Raw genomic sequence first — 17032 nt, forward strand, 5'->3', positions numbered from 1 at the left:
TGCAGCTCTCAGACTTCAGCATCCTGAGTAGCTCAGATTATAGGTGTGAGCCACTCCATTTTTTCTTACATGCAGCCTTAGACCTAGAGGAATCCATTCATGCTCACTTCCTCTTACTTATTGCAAGATGGAGCCAAAGAGCCACTGGCACATCTCTATTTACTGATTCTATTTGTTGTCTTTTAGGAACTAAGTTTTAACATGTTTACATTACTCTCATGTTACTTTAAAAAATTTGTCTGGCTCCAAGCACCAACTGTAGTATCTACCTATCATTAGGTGAAAATATCAAACAGCAAAGATTATAGCACGGAGACCAAGCGCCCTGTAGATGAAGAGCGAGGTTTGAACTACCAATCGTTAATGAACCCATTAATTTAACCCAACAACATAATCTCCTGGTACTTCCCCTGGCTGAAGTAGTGGTGATTTTATATTTATAAGGGAGTTTTGATCTAGATGAAATATAGCTCTATTTTTATAATCTTGTACCTTCTAAAGGAGAAGCCAGCTTCCTTCCAGTAATATATTCACAGATTTATCACCACTGCTCATTATCTAGATCTGTGCAAATATGTTAACTTTTTCCCCTACATTTTTTTTTTGCTCCAGAATTTAGACAGCAAAAACCTCTTACATTTTCCCCAATGCCTCACACTTACTTGTAAAAAGATTCCTTGCCTAATGTCTATGGAGGCCTAACCATAGTGAAAAACCTGTATTGACTTTTAGAAAATAATTCTACTAGGTCCTTTTACAGTTTAATGAGACAATGGGTCATTTTATCTATTTTGTTAACAGCATCTCCCCAAGTAGCTCCGGCTGGCTTCAAACTTGCTGTAACCAAAGCAATCTCCATCGTGCAACCCTCCTGTTTCCAGCTCTTGATTGCTGAGATTACAGGTGTGTACCACCATGCTCAACAAGGCAACAATTTTTAGTTCAGACAGGAAACAGATTTGAATTAGGTTCTGATTTGTGGGACAAAGTATGTCCCCGTAGAAAAAGGAAAATTCCCAGTAGTGACAAGCTATATGCAACTTCCCTTCACACGTTGTGTGAGGGAGACCAGTAAGCCTAGAGATCCAGACCCAAATTTCAACCTGTTACCCCACTTTGGATAGTATTATTGCATAAGTATGTAAACAATGGTAGTGTTTCTTTCCTCCACCTGGACCAGCCTCAGGGTGACTGGATTTATTTATTGAGAATTGCCTGATCATATGCCGAATTTTTAACTTCAAAATTAGTACAGCATACGCTAGGCATAGTGATACATACCCATAGTCCCAGTACTAGTGATACACACCCGTAGTCCCAGCACTTGAGAAGAAGGGCTGTGAGTTGAAGGGCAGCCTGGGCTGTCATTTGAAGGACAGCCACATAAACTAAGCTTTTCATAGAAAATGAAATCCAAGAACTCCAAAGACAAATAGAAAAGATGAAAGCTTTTTAAAATAAGATGCTAGGAAAAATATTTGGACATTTTACTAGTGATAAGCAGGAAATCATATTTTAGTGTAACTGTAATTTTGTTAACTTTTCCTTCTTTTTGTACTGTTAACAACTTTAAGAGCTGTATTTTTTCACTGTCTTTTTCCATGATCTTTCTTCTTCATTTTAATGCATCTTGCATATGTTAGAGACTTGACCCTTTGAGATTTAAGTTGAAATCTGGACATTTCTATTGTACTGGTGAGTCCCTGGCAACGGGAGCAAGATTAGCGGTTGCCAAGGCCTGAAGGTCGCCGGGAATGGAGATGAAGACCGGTGTTCACTGGCGCCCGGGAGGTGGAGAGGACCGGATCCCACAGGAATGGTTACACGACCTCACGCATGTACTGCATGCCACTTATGTCCTTTTGTTACTGTTTATTAATTCAGTAGATATTTATCTAATGAGCAGCTTTGAGTAATGGGGGGTGGGGGTTATGTAATGTGAAAGAGCAAATTGTGTGACATGAAAAATTATTCTCAGTAAGGCTGTTTTCTTGTTCTTTTGGATACTAGGCCACTGGGGCTTGAACTCAGGGCCTGGGTACTGCCTTTCACATTTTTTTTTGCTCAAGGTGGGAGCTCTACCATTTGAGCCACAGCTCCACTTCCAGCTTTTTGGTAGTTAATTGTAGGTAAGAATTTCACAGACTTTCCTGCCTAGGCTGGCTTGGACCCTAGATCCTCACCTCTCAGCCTCCTGAGTAGCTAGGATTACAGGTGTGAGCCTGTAGGACTAACCTATGTGTTTTTTTTTGTTGTTGTTTAAAAAACCAAAACTTCTTTTCCTCATTCTTGTGTGTGCTTGTGTTAAATCAGGGTCAGGCTGAACTCAGAACACATAATATATGCAAAAGCATTCTGCAAATCCTGAGAGGTGCTATTCATATGTAAAGTATCTGGTATTTCCATGACATCAGGTGGAAACAAAGCACTTGATAGCTTTTTCTGTGCACTCTCTCTACCCTGCTAGGATGCTGAAGAACAGAGCATGACAGCATCACTGACTAAGCTACTGTCTCTGCTTTAAACACATGCTCCTCCTGGGCTGACAGACTGAGCCCGGCCTCCTTCGCCTGCGCCAGCCGGCTCTGCCAGTCGGGGGCAGTAGAGGGAGACAGTGAGGCCTGGGAAGGGGAAGGGCTTGCTCCTTCCTCTGCTTCCCACTCCTCTCAGGGTCCCCTTGGCAATGCTTCCTCATCCCAGCAGCGAAATTTGGTTCCTAGCTGCAACTGATTTCAGTTTTTCTAACACTCCCAGAACCAGCACCTTCAGATTGTTTTCAAGGACACAGCGGCCACCAGGCCTGGGCTCTCACACTCCTCAGAGGCCTGGATTCTAGCTCTGACGGTCCCTGCTCAGAGCTTAAGAATTGCAGATTCCCCCGGGTTCTGCCATGTCAGGCAAGCATCCTTGCCACCGAAAGAGTGTTGTTTACATCCAACACTACTGAAAATCAGAAATGACAAAGGGAGTAGTGAGGATATTTTCTGTGTGTCTTATCATTCCAGAAGCAACTGGTACGGAAGCATTCTTGTGGTTTTAATGATGTCATAATGTGCATATAATTCCCGATGATTTGCTCCTCTTCTTTTTTCTTGAACTCAAGGTCTGGGTGCTGTCCCGTAGCTTTTTCTCTCAAGACTAGTGTTCTGCCACTGGAGCCATTGGAGATGAGAGTCTTACAAACATTCCTGCCCCAGCTGACTTCCAACCATGACCCTCAGACCTCAGCCTGCTGAGAAGCTAGGATTACATGTGCGGGAGTCATTGCACCCAGCTCTCTTTGCTCGTCATAAAAAATCTTACGATAGTGAATTAACCTATACATACATGACTGTCCACCTTAATGCCGTCTTGTGCGATGAACACGTGGGTAGCTGTGCTTAAGATCAGATCGGCCCACCCGTGTACAGCGCCAGCCCGGGGCCGCGCGGGGGTTGCATTTCGCTCCTCTTTCCTGCCGTGCAAGACCACGCTTAGCGGCGATCCCCATTTCCTTCGGTCTGCCCGCGTGGGGCACGCCCCCCAGCGGCCTCCCGGGCAGGGGGCCCCCGGACCCGGCCGCCTGCGGACTGACGGAACCCCGGCGGTCTCCACCGCTCCCCTGAGCGCTGACCACACGCCTTTCCAATAAGCCACGCGTTGGTCGGCCACTTCCCGCCCCGAGGGCCTGCCTTTCCTTGGCCCTCCACCTCTAGGAGGTCGGGGTGGCGGACTGCACCCTCTGTGAGCCCCGGGGGCCATGGACGCGGCCGTTTCCAGCCTCGGCATCGTCCCCACGCGGGACTGAGCCGGGAGACAGCGGCTCGCGCGGGCCTCGGGTCTCCGGGCAACGCGGAGTGGGCGGGGCTTTGGGGCGCGGTGTCGTGGGCGGGGCCGATGGTGGGCGTGGCGCGGTTTGTGGGCGTGGTCGGTGTAGTGGGCGTGGCGGGGTCGTGAGCGGGGGCCTTGGTGTGGGGCGGGGCCGGTGTTCTAGGAGCGGTGTAGTGGGCGGGGGCCTGTGGGGGTGGGCGGGGGCCTGTGGGGGTGGGCGGGGGCCTGTGGGGGTGGGCGGGGCCGGCGGCGGGTGGGCGGGGCCGGCGGCGGGTGGGCGGGGCCGGCGGCGGGTGGGCGGGGCCGGCGGCGGGTGGGCGGGGCCGGCGGCGGGTGGGCGGGGCCGGCGGCGGGTGGGCGGGGCGGCAGCCCGGGCGGCAGCCGTGCTGAGGCGGATGCGGGGCCGGGGTCACGGCCGGGAGCACCGGGCAGGTGACGGGAGCCGCGTCCGGGGAGGGCAGAGGACGGTCAGGACCGCGGGGAGGGCCGCGGGGAGGGCCGCGGGAAGCCAGCTGCGGGACCTGGATCGGGGCCGAGCCCTCAGGCAGGCGGGAGGACCGGGAGGCCGAGGCGGGGCCGGGGCCCGGGGGCCGGGCCGGTGCGGCCGGTGAGGACCTCGGACTCCCGGCCGGTCGTTTTCGTGGACGTTAAAACAGTCCCCGGGGACGGCGGTGAGGGAAACCGAGCGTCGCTCCTGGCAGCTGCCTCCCGGCAACTCGCCTTTGCCCGGCGTCCTGTGAGCGGGCCCGGCTCCTCGTCACCCGGAGTGGGCTCGGGGCCCGAGGTCGGGCCGGACCCGAGGCCCGGGGTCCCCGGACCCGAGGTCGGGCCGGACCCGAGGCCCGGGGCCGGAGGTCGGGGTCCCCGGGGCCCCCGGGGCCGAGGCCGTCACAGCCGTGTCTTGGTCCCCTCGGCAAGAAGGAGCCGAATTATTTTATGAAAGGACAGGCGAAGCCACGAGTTCGTTCTTTGTGGTGCTGGGAATTGAACCCAGAGCCCCCCATGCTCTACCACTGAACCACACACACCTCACTCTCCAAGCTGATTATTTTACGCTTGTTTTTCAAGATCTCTACGGCAGTGGCATTTAATTTTTATGGTAAAACTGGTGTGCATGGAGACTTTCAGTTAAGACGTGTTTGTATTTACCCCTTTCTAAAAAAACACCCTAAAAGGCAAGTTAATCAGCTTATTGGTATTAAAATAAATCGGCGGAGTGTAATATGTGTTTGTTAAAATGAGAGACTACAGCAAACCAGCTTGCAAAATTAGGCAATGATGTGTTAATCTATTAACAGCTCATGTGTGCTTGTGAACATTCCCTTTTGTCTGTGATGTTGTTAGTCTGTTTCCCTCAAGGAGTGTTCCTTAGCATCCTTAGCAACAAGGTCAACATACCAAGTAATGCTAGGGAAAGTTAGGCTTTGCCAAAAGTACATGAGCAAGCCAATGAAACCAATTTTACAGTAATCTCTAACGGTAAAGTTTCTGTGACCTGATTTATGGGGGAGGGGGAATTGGCATAAAGGTGATGAGATAAAAATAAACTGAAGTAGAAATATTAGGTAGAAGCCGGGCGCTGGTGGCTCACGCCTGTAATCCTAGCTACTCAGGAGGCTGAGATCTCAAAGCCAGCCCGGGCAGGAGAGACCGTGAGACTCCTATCTCCAATAAACCACCAGAAAACCAGAAGTGGCGCTGTAGCTCAAGTGGTAGAGCGCTCGTTTTGAGCTGAAGAGCTGAGGGACAGCGCCCAGGCCCAGAGTTCAAGCCCCATGACCGACAAAAAAAAAAAAAGAAAAGAAATATCAGGTAGACATGCAAGGACACACGATCTAAACAATCATCTTTCAATCCTATGTGAACCCAAAGCATCTTTTCCATAAAGCATCTGAGGGGTCATGGGAATAACCCTTTGAAACATATAGCAAGATTTACTAGGAACCAAACTCTTAATTTAGGGGGTCCAATTAACTCTTAGGTTTGACTCAAGCCAAATCTCCCCCACTCCAGTTTTCCCAAGATGGCATCCGTTAGGTGGTCAGCTAGCCTTGCTGTGAGTTGCTCGGTGGCAAGATTCACATTGCCACCAAATCTTTTGTTGACCGGTTTTTATTCTTGTTTAGTACTGAGCAAAGATTGGTCTTCCTATAATGTCAACTAAAATATGTTCCTCTTCCAGTAGCACTCTTTGTATCAAAGAAGTCATTTGTCTTTTTATCTTTTTCAGTAGTAGGGCTTGAACTCAGGGCCTGGGTGCTGTCCCTGAGCTCTTTGAGCCACAGCACCACTTCCAGTTTTCTGGTGGTTAATTGGAGTCTCATGGACTTTCCTGCGCAGGCTGGCTTTGAACTGCAATCTTCACGTCTCAGCGTCCCAAGTATCTAGGATGACAGGTGTGAGCCACCAGCACCTGGCAAAGAAGTCAGTCGTTTTTCAAATTTTATAGCTGCCCAAGATAAGATCTAGGAACAAACACAACCCCCGTTTACAATTCTAGCTCTGAAAAACACTCTCTTCTCTCTCCTTCCTTTACTTTCCAAAAGGTGGACTCTGAACCTGTTTTATTCTACCCATGGCTCCTACTGAGCAGGATAATAGGAGGCAGGTAGGTAGATAGATAGGTAGGTAGGTGGATATTCAGAGGAACGGACAGAAAGATAGACGATAGATAGATAGGTAGATTCATCCATCCCTGCACATCTGAAATACAGCCATCAAAGTACTGTCCATAATTATCCCCTATTTGGCTTTATCCTGGCTTGTTTATAACAAGCCCTTGGAACCTGGAAATAAGAATCTGCTTTCAAGCAGCCATTTGATTTCCTCAATAAGCTGCATTCAATTACTCAGGCTGTTTATGAGCTCTAAATCAGATGTATTTCTGTACAGAGAAAAGCAATCATTTGTCCAATTGGCCTTGCTCATACACACAAAAGGATGCAGTAAGAGCCTGCAGATAATATAACAAGGTTCTTACTTGTTGAAATTTTTGATAAACAGCAATGTCAAGATTTCAGTAGTCACAAAAATAACAGAAATGTAATTTTTTTAGGTCATGCTTTTGCAAGTCACACGTGTAAATATCAGCCAACTGCTTCTATTAACAAGAGTATCCCCTGTTAACTTTTATATTTTTTCAAGATGAATAATAATAAACTAATTCCCAAGCTTTCCGTTCACTCTCCTGTCCATCATGCCAACTTAAGCATCCAGTCTTCAGATCCACCTTCTAAGAAAGACTTAAATCAGATTTCAAAAGACTCCTTAGAATCAGATTCAGAAAGCCTCACCCAAGAGATTAAGTCCCAGTCTGAAGTTGAGGGTCAAGACCAGAGCAAAGATATGGAGCCTGACAGCTTAGAGGAAGACAACCCTGGCCAGGAAAGCCTGAGTGAGACAGAAGAGGAAGCAAGCAGAAAAGCAGCTCAGATGGCCAAAGAGAGAGACTTCCACCTTGGGGACAGGTAAGGAACTGGCTTGTGTTCGGCCGTGTTCAATAGTTGCTGGCACTGTTGCTGATGCTCTCCCAGAGTGTGTGACACAGCTCTCCAAGCATCTAGGGACAATGTGGCTCTCTGTTTTATGCCACATTCTTTTACTTCTTAACTTAAAAAGTAGAAGCTGGGTTCTGGTGGCTCAAGCCTATAGTCCTAGCTACTCAGGAGGCTGAGATCTGAGAACTGAGGTTCAAAACCAGCTTAGGCAGAAAACTCTTATCTCCAACTGACCACCAAAAAAAAAAAATCCAAAGGTAGAGCCATGGCTCAGGTGGTAGAACACATTGCTGTGGATGTCAAAAAGTACAAATAATTGGGGGCAGAATCCTACCTCACTCCCTTCTTCAGGCTAGTGGAAGTCCATCTCCAGGTCTTGTCTGATCATACACAGATTTATTTTAATAATCAAGATGCATGTATGAGACTTAACTTTATGCCATGAGCTGCCTAACAATGGAAGGGAATATAAAATAATGCAGCAATATCTCTTTGTTTTAATAAAGTGCTAGATGATATGATAACGTGCAGAAGGTATTAAAAACTATTGGCTAGAAAAGGGGAGAGAAGTGTGTAGAATATGAGGCATACCTTATGAGTTTAAATACTGCTTCTGCAACTTACTAGCTGTGTGGCCTTAGCCAACAGCACTTAATGCCATTGCGTCTGTTTCCTTGTCAGTAAATATGGGGTCCTGATTACCTTACACATGTAACTGTAACCCCTCTGTACATCACCGTTACAATAAAAAATGGGAACAATAATAATAATAACATTTATAGAGATACCATAAGGAAACACACACACACACACACACAGAGTTGTGCACACCTTTTGTGGCCCTTAGAAACAGAGTTTCATTAAGGTGTGTGCATCTAGATGTTTGCAGGCTGATTCCCAGGAGAACAAGCATCTTCCACAGCACCCACAGTACCTGGGAGTTCCCATGCCTCACAATTCCCCAGACTTTTTGACATCTGCTACTCTGTCAAGCTAGAAAATCCTGTCTTTTCTCTGACAACTTACACTCATGTGTATAGTCAGAGGAGATCAATATATCCACATTCTTTGGCTACTGGTTCATTTTAGTTAACAAAATATTGTGGGTTTATTTTCTTTCTGTATTTGTAAGTGAATTTGCATTGTGCTACAGTATTCCACTGCCTAGAATATGCCATGATGTGATCATCCAGTTGCCCAGGCTGGACATTGTAATATTGGAATACCCCCAGTTGTGTTTTGTGGGGTGTGCTTTAACTTTGGTACTCATGAAGAGATTGGCAGAGCCTGATTAAATGTGAAAGTTGAAGGAATAAACCAAAGACGGCATAGGCCTAGCCTGGCGCCCGTGGCTCACGCCTGTAATCCTCGATACTCAGGAGGCTGAGATCTGAGGATTGCGGTATAAAGCCAGCCCAGGCAGGAAAGTCCATGAGACTCTTATCTCCAGTTAACCTCCAGAAAACTAGAAGTGGCACTGTGGCTCAAGTGGTAGAGCACTTGCCTTGAGCTGAAGAGCTGAGGGGCAGTGCCCAGGCCCAGAGTTCAAGCCCCACAATCAACCAACAACAATAACAGAATGTCTGTCAGGATGTCATCTCTGTGCTGAACACCACAGGTATTATCTCATTTAATCCTTATGCCCCAGCCGGGGAAGGAAGATACTGCGACAATCCCATCTGAGAGGTTTCAAATGAGGTTTCAAGAGGTATTAATGCCCACCCCTTGCATCTACTGAGGGCCCAGGCGGAAAGCTCAGGTGGTCTGACTCATGCTCTCAACCTGTTTTCATCCTGGCTCTAACCAAAGAGCTTCATCATCTCCTCCGTAGTAAATGGTAGTCGCTTTATTTACAGAAATGGGAGCATGAGAAAGAAAAAAAATCCCCTGCCTTGTACAAAGTATTTCTTATCTGTACTTTTAAAATGAAGAAACCAAAGCAGGAATCCATTAAATGACTTTACTTCCCCAGGAGTTCAGAATGGTTTTCTTTTGTGTATTGCTAAGGGACCCGACTTTAGTCCTGTCCTTTACCAAAGGTCAATTTACTACTTAATGTTTCCAAAATAGAGACTAATGCTTACAGAAATAAAATTTCCAATTAGATTCTTAGTCTTCTGATTCAGAGGTCCTTGGATAATGCTGTTTTCTTCCTCCTGACTTGCCTTGGAAGTGTTTAATGATAGCCTTTACGCCACAGGGCAGGGTTAAAGTGGATTTTTAACTCTAATCATTGTTAAAGGGTCGTGCTTTATTCATTGGACTTGGGAGGGTCAGCTCCATATGAGGAAGGGACACAGAAGCAAAGCATTTGGCCAAATACTGAACGTCTCACAAATGTAATTCAGATGCAGTTAGATATTGGCCTTTTTCTCTGCCTTAAGTCTAAGGAACCTTAGGTGTATTGTTCATGTCTGAGTAGTTATGAGCTGTGATACAAATAAATTGATCTCAAGCTCTCAACGTGAAATTCAAGTAGGCTTTCATTTCTGTAAGGGTAGGTGGCATTCTGGGGATTGTAGTTCAAAAAGAATTAGTCAAAGCCTGGCCTTAAACCCAACAAATCTCTTTCTTCTTGCTTTTATAAGCAATAATTTTAAAAGCTGCCTGGCAATTCACTTAGCCCTACTCTTGTGTTTTGATGTTACCAGAACCTCCCAAAGTGAAAGCTATAGTTCGGTGTATATGGATTATAGAAAACCTTTTACTTAATAGAAATTGGATCAGCCTGGACACTACTGAATGAGGGAAGAGTGGAGAGAGGATCTTCATGTGACAGTCCTTAACCCACTCCAGAACAAGCCTTATGACACTCAGCACTCATGAAGAAAGAGCTCCATGTAGTGCCTAGGGCACCAAAATAACCTCTTCAGATCTGGAGCCATCTGAAGGCTTCTACTTTGGGTTCTTGTTGTTTTGGGGTTTTTTTTGGGGGGGGGGGTCCAGTCGTGGGGCCTGAACTCTGGGCCTGGGCACCGTCCCTCAGCATTTCAGCTCAAGGCTAGTGCTCTACCACTTGAGCCACAGCACCACTTCCCAGCTTTTTTCTTTTTGCTTATGAGGTGCTGAGGAATTGAACCCAGGGCCTCAGGCATGCAAGGCAAGTGCTCTACCACTGAGCCACCTTCCCAGCCCCACCTTGGTTTCTTTTTATCAGCAGCAATTCACTGCCCAGGGTGTGTCTAAGGCATCTTGTCAATAGAAATACATATATAATTACTAATATTTGTAAGACAGTTTATACTACATATACAATCTTGTTCTCCTTCCACAAGTCTCTGAGAAAGGTACATGCAGAGTATGCACTCTACCACTGAACCCTGAGCCATTACTAACCCCTTTCTATACATAATGAACTAAGACTTCAATACGATGTAGTACATGTAGTTGCAAAATGGCAAAGCCAGACATTGAATTGAATTCTGTCCTAACCCCAAAGCCTGAACTTCTAAGTATCAAAGTAGGTAGTCGTGGATTGAGCTCATAAAGGATTTTTTTTTTTTTTTGGCCACTCAGGGCCTGGGCACTGTCTGTGAGCTTCTTTTGCTCAAGCCTAATGCTCTACCACTTGAGCCACAGCACCACTTCCGGTTTTTTCTGTGTGTATGGTACTGAGGAATCGAACCCAGGGCTTCACACATGCTAGACAAGCACTCTACCACTAAGCCACATTCCCAGCGTAAAGGATTCTTGTGCTCTCTTGTAAAGATTAAAGCTACAACAACCCCAGTGCCAACTAAATATGCATGTGGTATTAAATCTTGGTGAAGAAATGCAATTGTTTGAAGGATACCATGTCCTCACAGTAGACATTCATGCCATTTCACATGAGTGCTGACGTCCTGCTAGCCTTTGTCCTTCAGCCCCTCCCACAGGAAGCAGACCCATTGGCTTCCAGTGGGCTCTGCCAGGGTCCACAGAGGGCCTTATCCTTTCCAATAAACCTCCTCATGCTAGAAATTGATGGGAGAAGGGACAGGAAGGAGGAGAAGGAAATTATGGAAGGTGAATGATACCTAAACTCATTGCATCTGTGTATGTGAAACAAGAAATGGGAGGTGGATAGATACAGTGAAGAATTGTTTGCTAAATTGAATCTATGAGCATTGTCTGAAAGTAAAAAAAAAAAAAAAAAAGATGGTAACAGTAATTTGCATTTTTATTGTTTTATTTGTTCCTCTCAAATGCTTTTAGAATGTGTTTCTGATTAATCATGTGAGATGATTTATGGGCCTTGAGGAGGAGTGCTGGAGAATAAACTCCTGTCGCGATTCTGAGCAGGGCTTCCTGAGCACTGAAGCTCAAGGGTTACATTCCTTCCCAAGTTTCCCAGGAAGTTTAGTAGAACATTTTGAACATTTAACATTTAAACTCAGGATAGATCACTACCCTTTACAGGTATTGTAGATTTGTCTTTGTTTCATTTTTGTTTTGAGAGAGAGCAAATAAGGAAAGGCAGTTGAGGCCAGTTCTAATACTCTAGGCCATATTATTACCTTGAGAAAATTATTATATCTGTTGTTGTTATTAAGAACTTCCAGAAGTCAGCTTTCATTCTTGTTGATTCTTCCATGTTGATCTCTCATTCCTGTTATTGCCTGTAGATTTTCGACTTAAGGCCATTGTTGGCTAAGCTTTTCTAATACATGAGGTGCCATGTTCCAGGAGATTCCATACAGTATTTGGGGAATAGCTGCTAGCCTTTAGATTATCTATTCATGTCACATGAAAATACTCAAAGTGACTTTTGGCCTAGGTTTTGGGTATTTCTGCTTTATGTTCATTCTGCATTATGTTCCTTGCAAACGACGCCTTAGTTAAACCCTGGCACCTCCTTGGGGCAGGCGTGGTGCCACTGTGACAGATGAGCAGTCGTGGGGAAGGAAACGGTGTGCGTGGGCATGAGTTGAGTCTATTAAAGGCAGAGTCCCAGCCAGAAATGCTAAGGCCATGGTGACTCCTGGGGCTTGCTGCCCCCAGGGACAGCCACTAGCTCCTTATTTATTGCAAAACTAGGTTGCTTGTTTTTTTCCTTTCCTGTTCCTGAGGCTTAGACTAGGCCTGGGTGCTGTCCCTGAGCTCCTTTTACTCAAGGCTAGCACTCTACCACTTGAGCTACAGTACTACTTCTAGATTTCTCTGTGGTTAATTGTAGATAGGAGTCTCCTGGACTTTCTTGCCCAGGCTGGCTTTGAACCACGATCCTTAGATCTCAGCCACCTGAGTAGCCAGGATTACAGACATGAGCCACTAGTGCCCAGCAGGTTGCATTTTGTGTGTGTGTTAAAATAAGAAAACAGTACTGAACCTCACAACCTATAAATTTATTTCACCTATGGGTTGGAAGAACGCCTAACAAACACAAGGTTGTGAGTTAAACCCCACTGCAGCCAAAACAAAAACAAACACCCACAACAATTTACAGCACCCACAACACCGTGAGTTTACAAGAGGAAAGAGAAGATTGTAAAGAAGTTCCTAAAGGAATCATTTAATGTATGATCTTTACATCTTTATTTAGTTTCATACCCTGACAAGTTAGAAAAACTGGACTGGTATAATTTTTTTGATGTGTTCAATTGAACCTGAATGACTTTCTAAACATGTACTGACATTGAGGAGTTTTTCGTGAAGGACCCAATCCAGTTAATAAAGTAAGGGTTTCTTAGAGTGGTTCAGGCCTTTCCAGGTCAGCCCACTTCCTTATGGGCCAGACCTGTCCATTGCATTTCCTATGGTGTTGCAGTGGAGTTTCAAAGCCGTTCATCTGACCTTTAAAGCATGAGAAACTCTAATGAAAGGGAGTGTGACCACCTGTAAGTTTTAGAAATGGAGATCTCCATGTCTTTGCCATTGCTTAGTAGAGCAAAGGGAACTCCAGCGCCTTCTGTGTGTGTGGAATGAGAGGGATTATACTGTAAATACCGCGTTACCCTTCACTTCTTCATGAAGACACAGCCTTGGGGTTGCAGCACCTAACTTAATACAAGCGCGGCATTAAGTTTTTCATTTGCCATAACTAACACATGCTCTTTAGATAATTCTTTTTGTTGTTGTTGTTTTGTTGTTTTGTAAATCACACATTGTCCTTGAATCAAGATTGATCCTAAAGAGAATTTGGGACGAATATCTCATTATTTTGCAGTCAAAATTCTGTTGTTGAAGAAAAAGAAAGGATTTTTGTTGCAATTTTCAACAAGATGTAATTATTGTAAACAAAATTCACTGAGTAACGGTTCGGTCCCTTCACTGCAGTGTGCCTCTGTAGGCAGACTTTGCTCTCCAGTTCATAAACCATCTTTTTTTCTATTAAACTGTTTTAATTTTTAAATCAAAACTCATGCCTTCATTAAATGAAATTTTCTTTCTAGATTGCAAATAATTTCCACAAAGCATTTCAGTATACTTTTGGAACTGTTTTATTTCACACTTATAAAAGTGAATTTTTAATCTTTTGGATGTATTGCATTTTATTTACTTAAAAAGCCATTGATAGGAAGATTAAGATGAGCATAGAATTCAGAAATCCTTGGAAACAATTGTCAGTTTTCTTGTTCCTTAGGGAAGCACTAAAAACTTTACACTTAAACAGAAATTGAGTTTGCTGCTCATATGCATAAAAGATTTAATGGCATATAAATTAAGAATAATTGTTCTTTTTAAAAGGATTAAATTAAACCTAAATCAGTAATAACATGTGCAGTTTCAATCTAACTGCCTACTTAAAATAAAGTGGCAAATAAATAACAGCTAAATGATTAATAGCAATGCTTTTATTCACCTCCTCAACAGGCAAAATGGCCAGTTATTGAATATTTTATCGTGAGTGCAAAGGATGTTAATTGTACGAGAAACATGCTCTAATTTTACTAATTTTTTGATTGCATACAAAACTGAGTATGAGGCTCTTCATTAAGCAGAGATTTGATTTTATTTTGTTTGAAGTTATCACAGTGAGTACTCAACTCGGGTCCATTAAAGCCAGCAAATATCCTGGCGTGGGCTTGTGAGACTGCCCCCGCCCCCAGCCCACACCCTCACTCTCTGCATCCATTTCTAACCCAGGCCTCTGAAGAGGATACCCGGCATCTGTTGTCTGAGCTGTAACAAAAGGGTTGTGGACTCATTGTCTGGGTAACCTTTCTATCAAATGGGGAGGAAAGAGGCGCGTGCTTTGTGTGTGGATGATTATGGATGAAAAGGCTCTTCACACTCATTGTGTCCCCCAGGGTTGACCTGGACCACACAACACAATTGAGCTGCTTAGCACACAAGCCCAGGACAATGGGGTTCTTTAGTATCATGTTCTGTTTCAACCCTTAGATTTGTTCCTGTGAAGTGTTACAGTTTTCCATACTCACAGTTTTGCAAAACATCACCTCCCATTTGCTCCAATATGTCTTCCATCTAGACAGGATTATGGAAGGTTTTAAGACAGTCATCTTACTTAGAGTCCAGCATTGTTAAAGCCTTCCTAGAAGCCATGTTTTCAAACTCTGTCCTTGTATGTAGTCATTTATAGGCCTTCTCCTCCAGCAAGCCATTCAAAAACTCTTTTTTTTTTTTTTTTTTGGTCGTGGGGGCTGAACTCTGGGCCTGGGCACTGTCCCTCAGCTCTACCACTTGAGCCACAGCACCACTTCCGTTGTTTGTTTGTTTGTTTTTCTGCTTATGTGGTGCTGAGGAATCAAACCCAGGGCCTCATGCATGCAAGGCAAGCGCTCTACCACTGAGCTACCTTCCCAGCCCACAAAAACTTTTTTTTTTTTGCCAGTCCCGGGGCTTGAACTCGGCTTAGGTGCTATCCCTGAGCTTCTTTTGCTCAAGGCTAGCACTCTACCACATGAACCACAGCACCACTTCCAGCTTTTTCTGCTTTTGTGGTACAGAGGAATTGAACCTAGGGTTTCATGCATGCTAGGCGAGCACTCTACCACTGAGCCACATTCCCAGCCCTCAAAAAACATTTTTTCTCAGCCAAAAGCAACTCGTGGTGTTTGGTTTGTTTTCAAATCTTCTCTTTTATCTAGTTCCCACTCAAACTGTCATTCTATGTAATGTGTGAATGTTTCAGAAGCTACCTAAGAAAGGATATTGGTTGAGGCTAGGTAGTACAGTTTTTGGTGTTTGTTTTTGAAGATCTAAAGTAATTTAATTCCCCCAATTATATCTTCCTCATCCTCTTCCAACAGTTGTTAAACTACTTGAACAGGTAAGAATGCTGACATTTCTCAGCTCCATCCCCTAAATTATGGCCCAGAGATTCCTCACACAGGCCAAGTCAAGATTCAAATTGAGGGTTCAGAAAATGGGCCTCTAGGTTACCATCCAGATCACCACAAAGCAACTCAGTGCCCTTGAAATAACTTCAGCCCTGGGGAGAGAGGAGTCTCCTGAGTTCTCTCAGCAGGAAGCGTGGTCCACACATGGGAGGGCGAGCCATGACAACAGAGTAACACAGCAGGCAGAGACTGGGGACAGAGCTGGCTGACTACCTCCACTTTAGGTCCCTATTCTGAGGCATAGTATTCCATTCTAGGACACTAACCTGGGCTTGCCTGGAACTACTGCTCTTCCTTGTAGCAGGGTCAACACTACCATACATGGCTACTAGTTGAGATGTGGGTCTCACTAACCTCTTGCCCAAGTCAGCATCAAACTACGATCCTTCTGATTTCCTCTTCCCAAGTAGCAGGAATTGTAGCGCGAGCTTCATGAGTCGTGATTTGTTTTGTGCTCTGTTGGTTTGTTCTTTATTTTCAATACTAGGGATTGATCTCGGTGCCTCACAAACAAACACTGTACCACTTGAACAACTACCCCCCAACACCAGTCCTTAGTATTGGTTTTAATAAATACCTAATACTATGTTTGTGTTGATGGGTGGTTTTTTTCTTTTTTAGAAATATAGTTATTTTCTAGAAGCATCTATTCATTTGTTGCTTCTTGTGCCTATGGCAGGCACATTGCAGAGTTTGGAACATGACCTGGTGCTGCGGCCCAGTCAGGAGAGAAGATCACAGTACAAAGTTAAGTAAGTGTGAAGCAGGTCCCTAAGACATGCTGCCTTGTGTGGGTCATCGTGCAGCCTTAAGAAACAAGCAGCGCCAATCAAGATGCATTGTACTTACCAACTCCTGAGCTGAAGCTCTCGTACAGCTACTTAAAGATAACTTAAAAGAAAAAAAGAAATAAAACCCATTTGAGGTACTCTATGCAAGTGAGACGAACTGGTTCAGAGAGAACATGATTGGCCAACTGAGGCTGCATCGGGAGTGACAGGTCCTCGCAAGAGCCCGGGCGTGCCCATCCAGTGTAGATTGTACCCTGCCAGCAACGCCTCGTGTCCCTTGGCTTTTTTTTTTTTAATGTTTTTATTTATTGTAAAGATGTTGTACAGAGAGGTTATAGTTACATGAGTAAGATAATGAGTACATTTCTTGTAGAACATTGTTACCCCCTCCCATTATCTATTACCCCCCCCACACACACACACCATCCCTTGGCTCTTAAGAGTTCATGGGGTTGGTGACATGCAGGAGAATCCTCCTGACAAAAGCCCTGAAGGCAAGTCACCCGGGTGCCAGGGCAGGTCACCCGGGGACCAGGTCATCTGGGTGCCAGGGCAGGTTATCCAGGGTGGTAGGGCAGGGTGGGGCTCAGCTTGATGTCCTATTTCCTGACCATTCTCCTCCAGACATTTTGATGTTGAAAAACAGCATCTC

At 45.1% G+C, this 17032-nt stretch overlaps 1 protein-coding gene across 5 annotated transcripts in view; it reads left to right on the forward strand.

Moving 5' to 3' along the window:
* Nucleotides 1–4169: 4169 nt before the first annotated feature.
* Nucleotides 4170–17032, forward strand: part of LOC138824441 (jhy protein homolog) — a 47597-nt gene continuing 34734 nt past the window's right edge. For 2 of the 5 annotated variants that reach the window (XM_070018296.1, XM_070018300.1), the window contains exons 1-2: nucleotides 4170–4242; nucleotides 6357–7277. In XM_070018296.1, coding sequence (XP_069874397.1) covers nucleotides 6955–7277 — 323 coding nt within the window. In that variant the 5' untranslated portion in view covers nucleotides 4170–4242; nucleotides 6357–6954. Of the gene's footprint in view, nucleotides 4278–6356; nucleotides 7278–16268; nucleotides 16342–17032 lie in introns of those variants that run through there. The other 3 variants (XM_070018297.1, XM_070018295.1, XM_070018298.1) reach the window with 3 other exon arrangements.

The sequence above is a fragment of the Dipodomys merriami genome, unplaced genomic scaffold (genome assembly GCF_024711535.1).
Source record: "Dipodomys merriami isolate MVZ:Mamm:240054 unplaced genomic scaffold, mDipMer1.0.p SCAF_129, whole genome shotgun sequence".
Lineage (NCBI taxonomy): Eukaryota > Metazoa > Chordata > Mammalia > Rodentia > Heteromyidae > Dipodomys > Dipodomys merriami.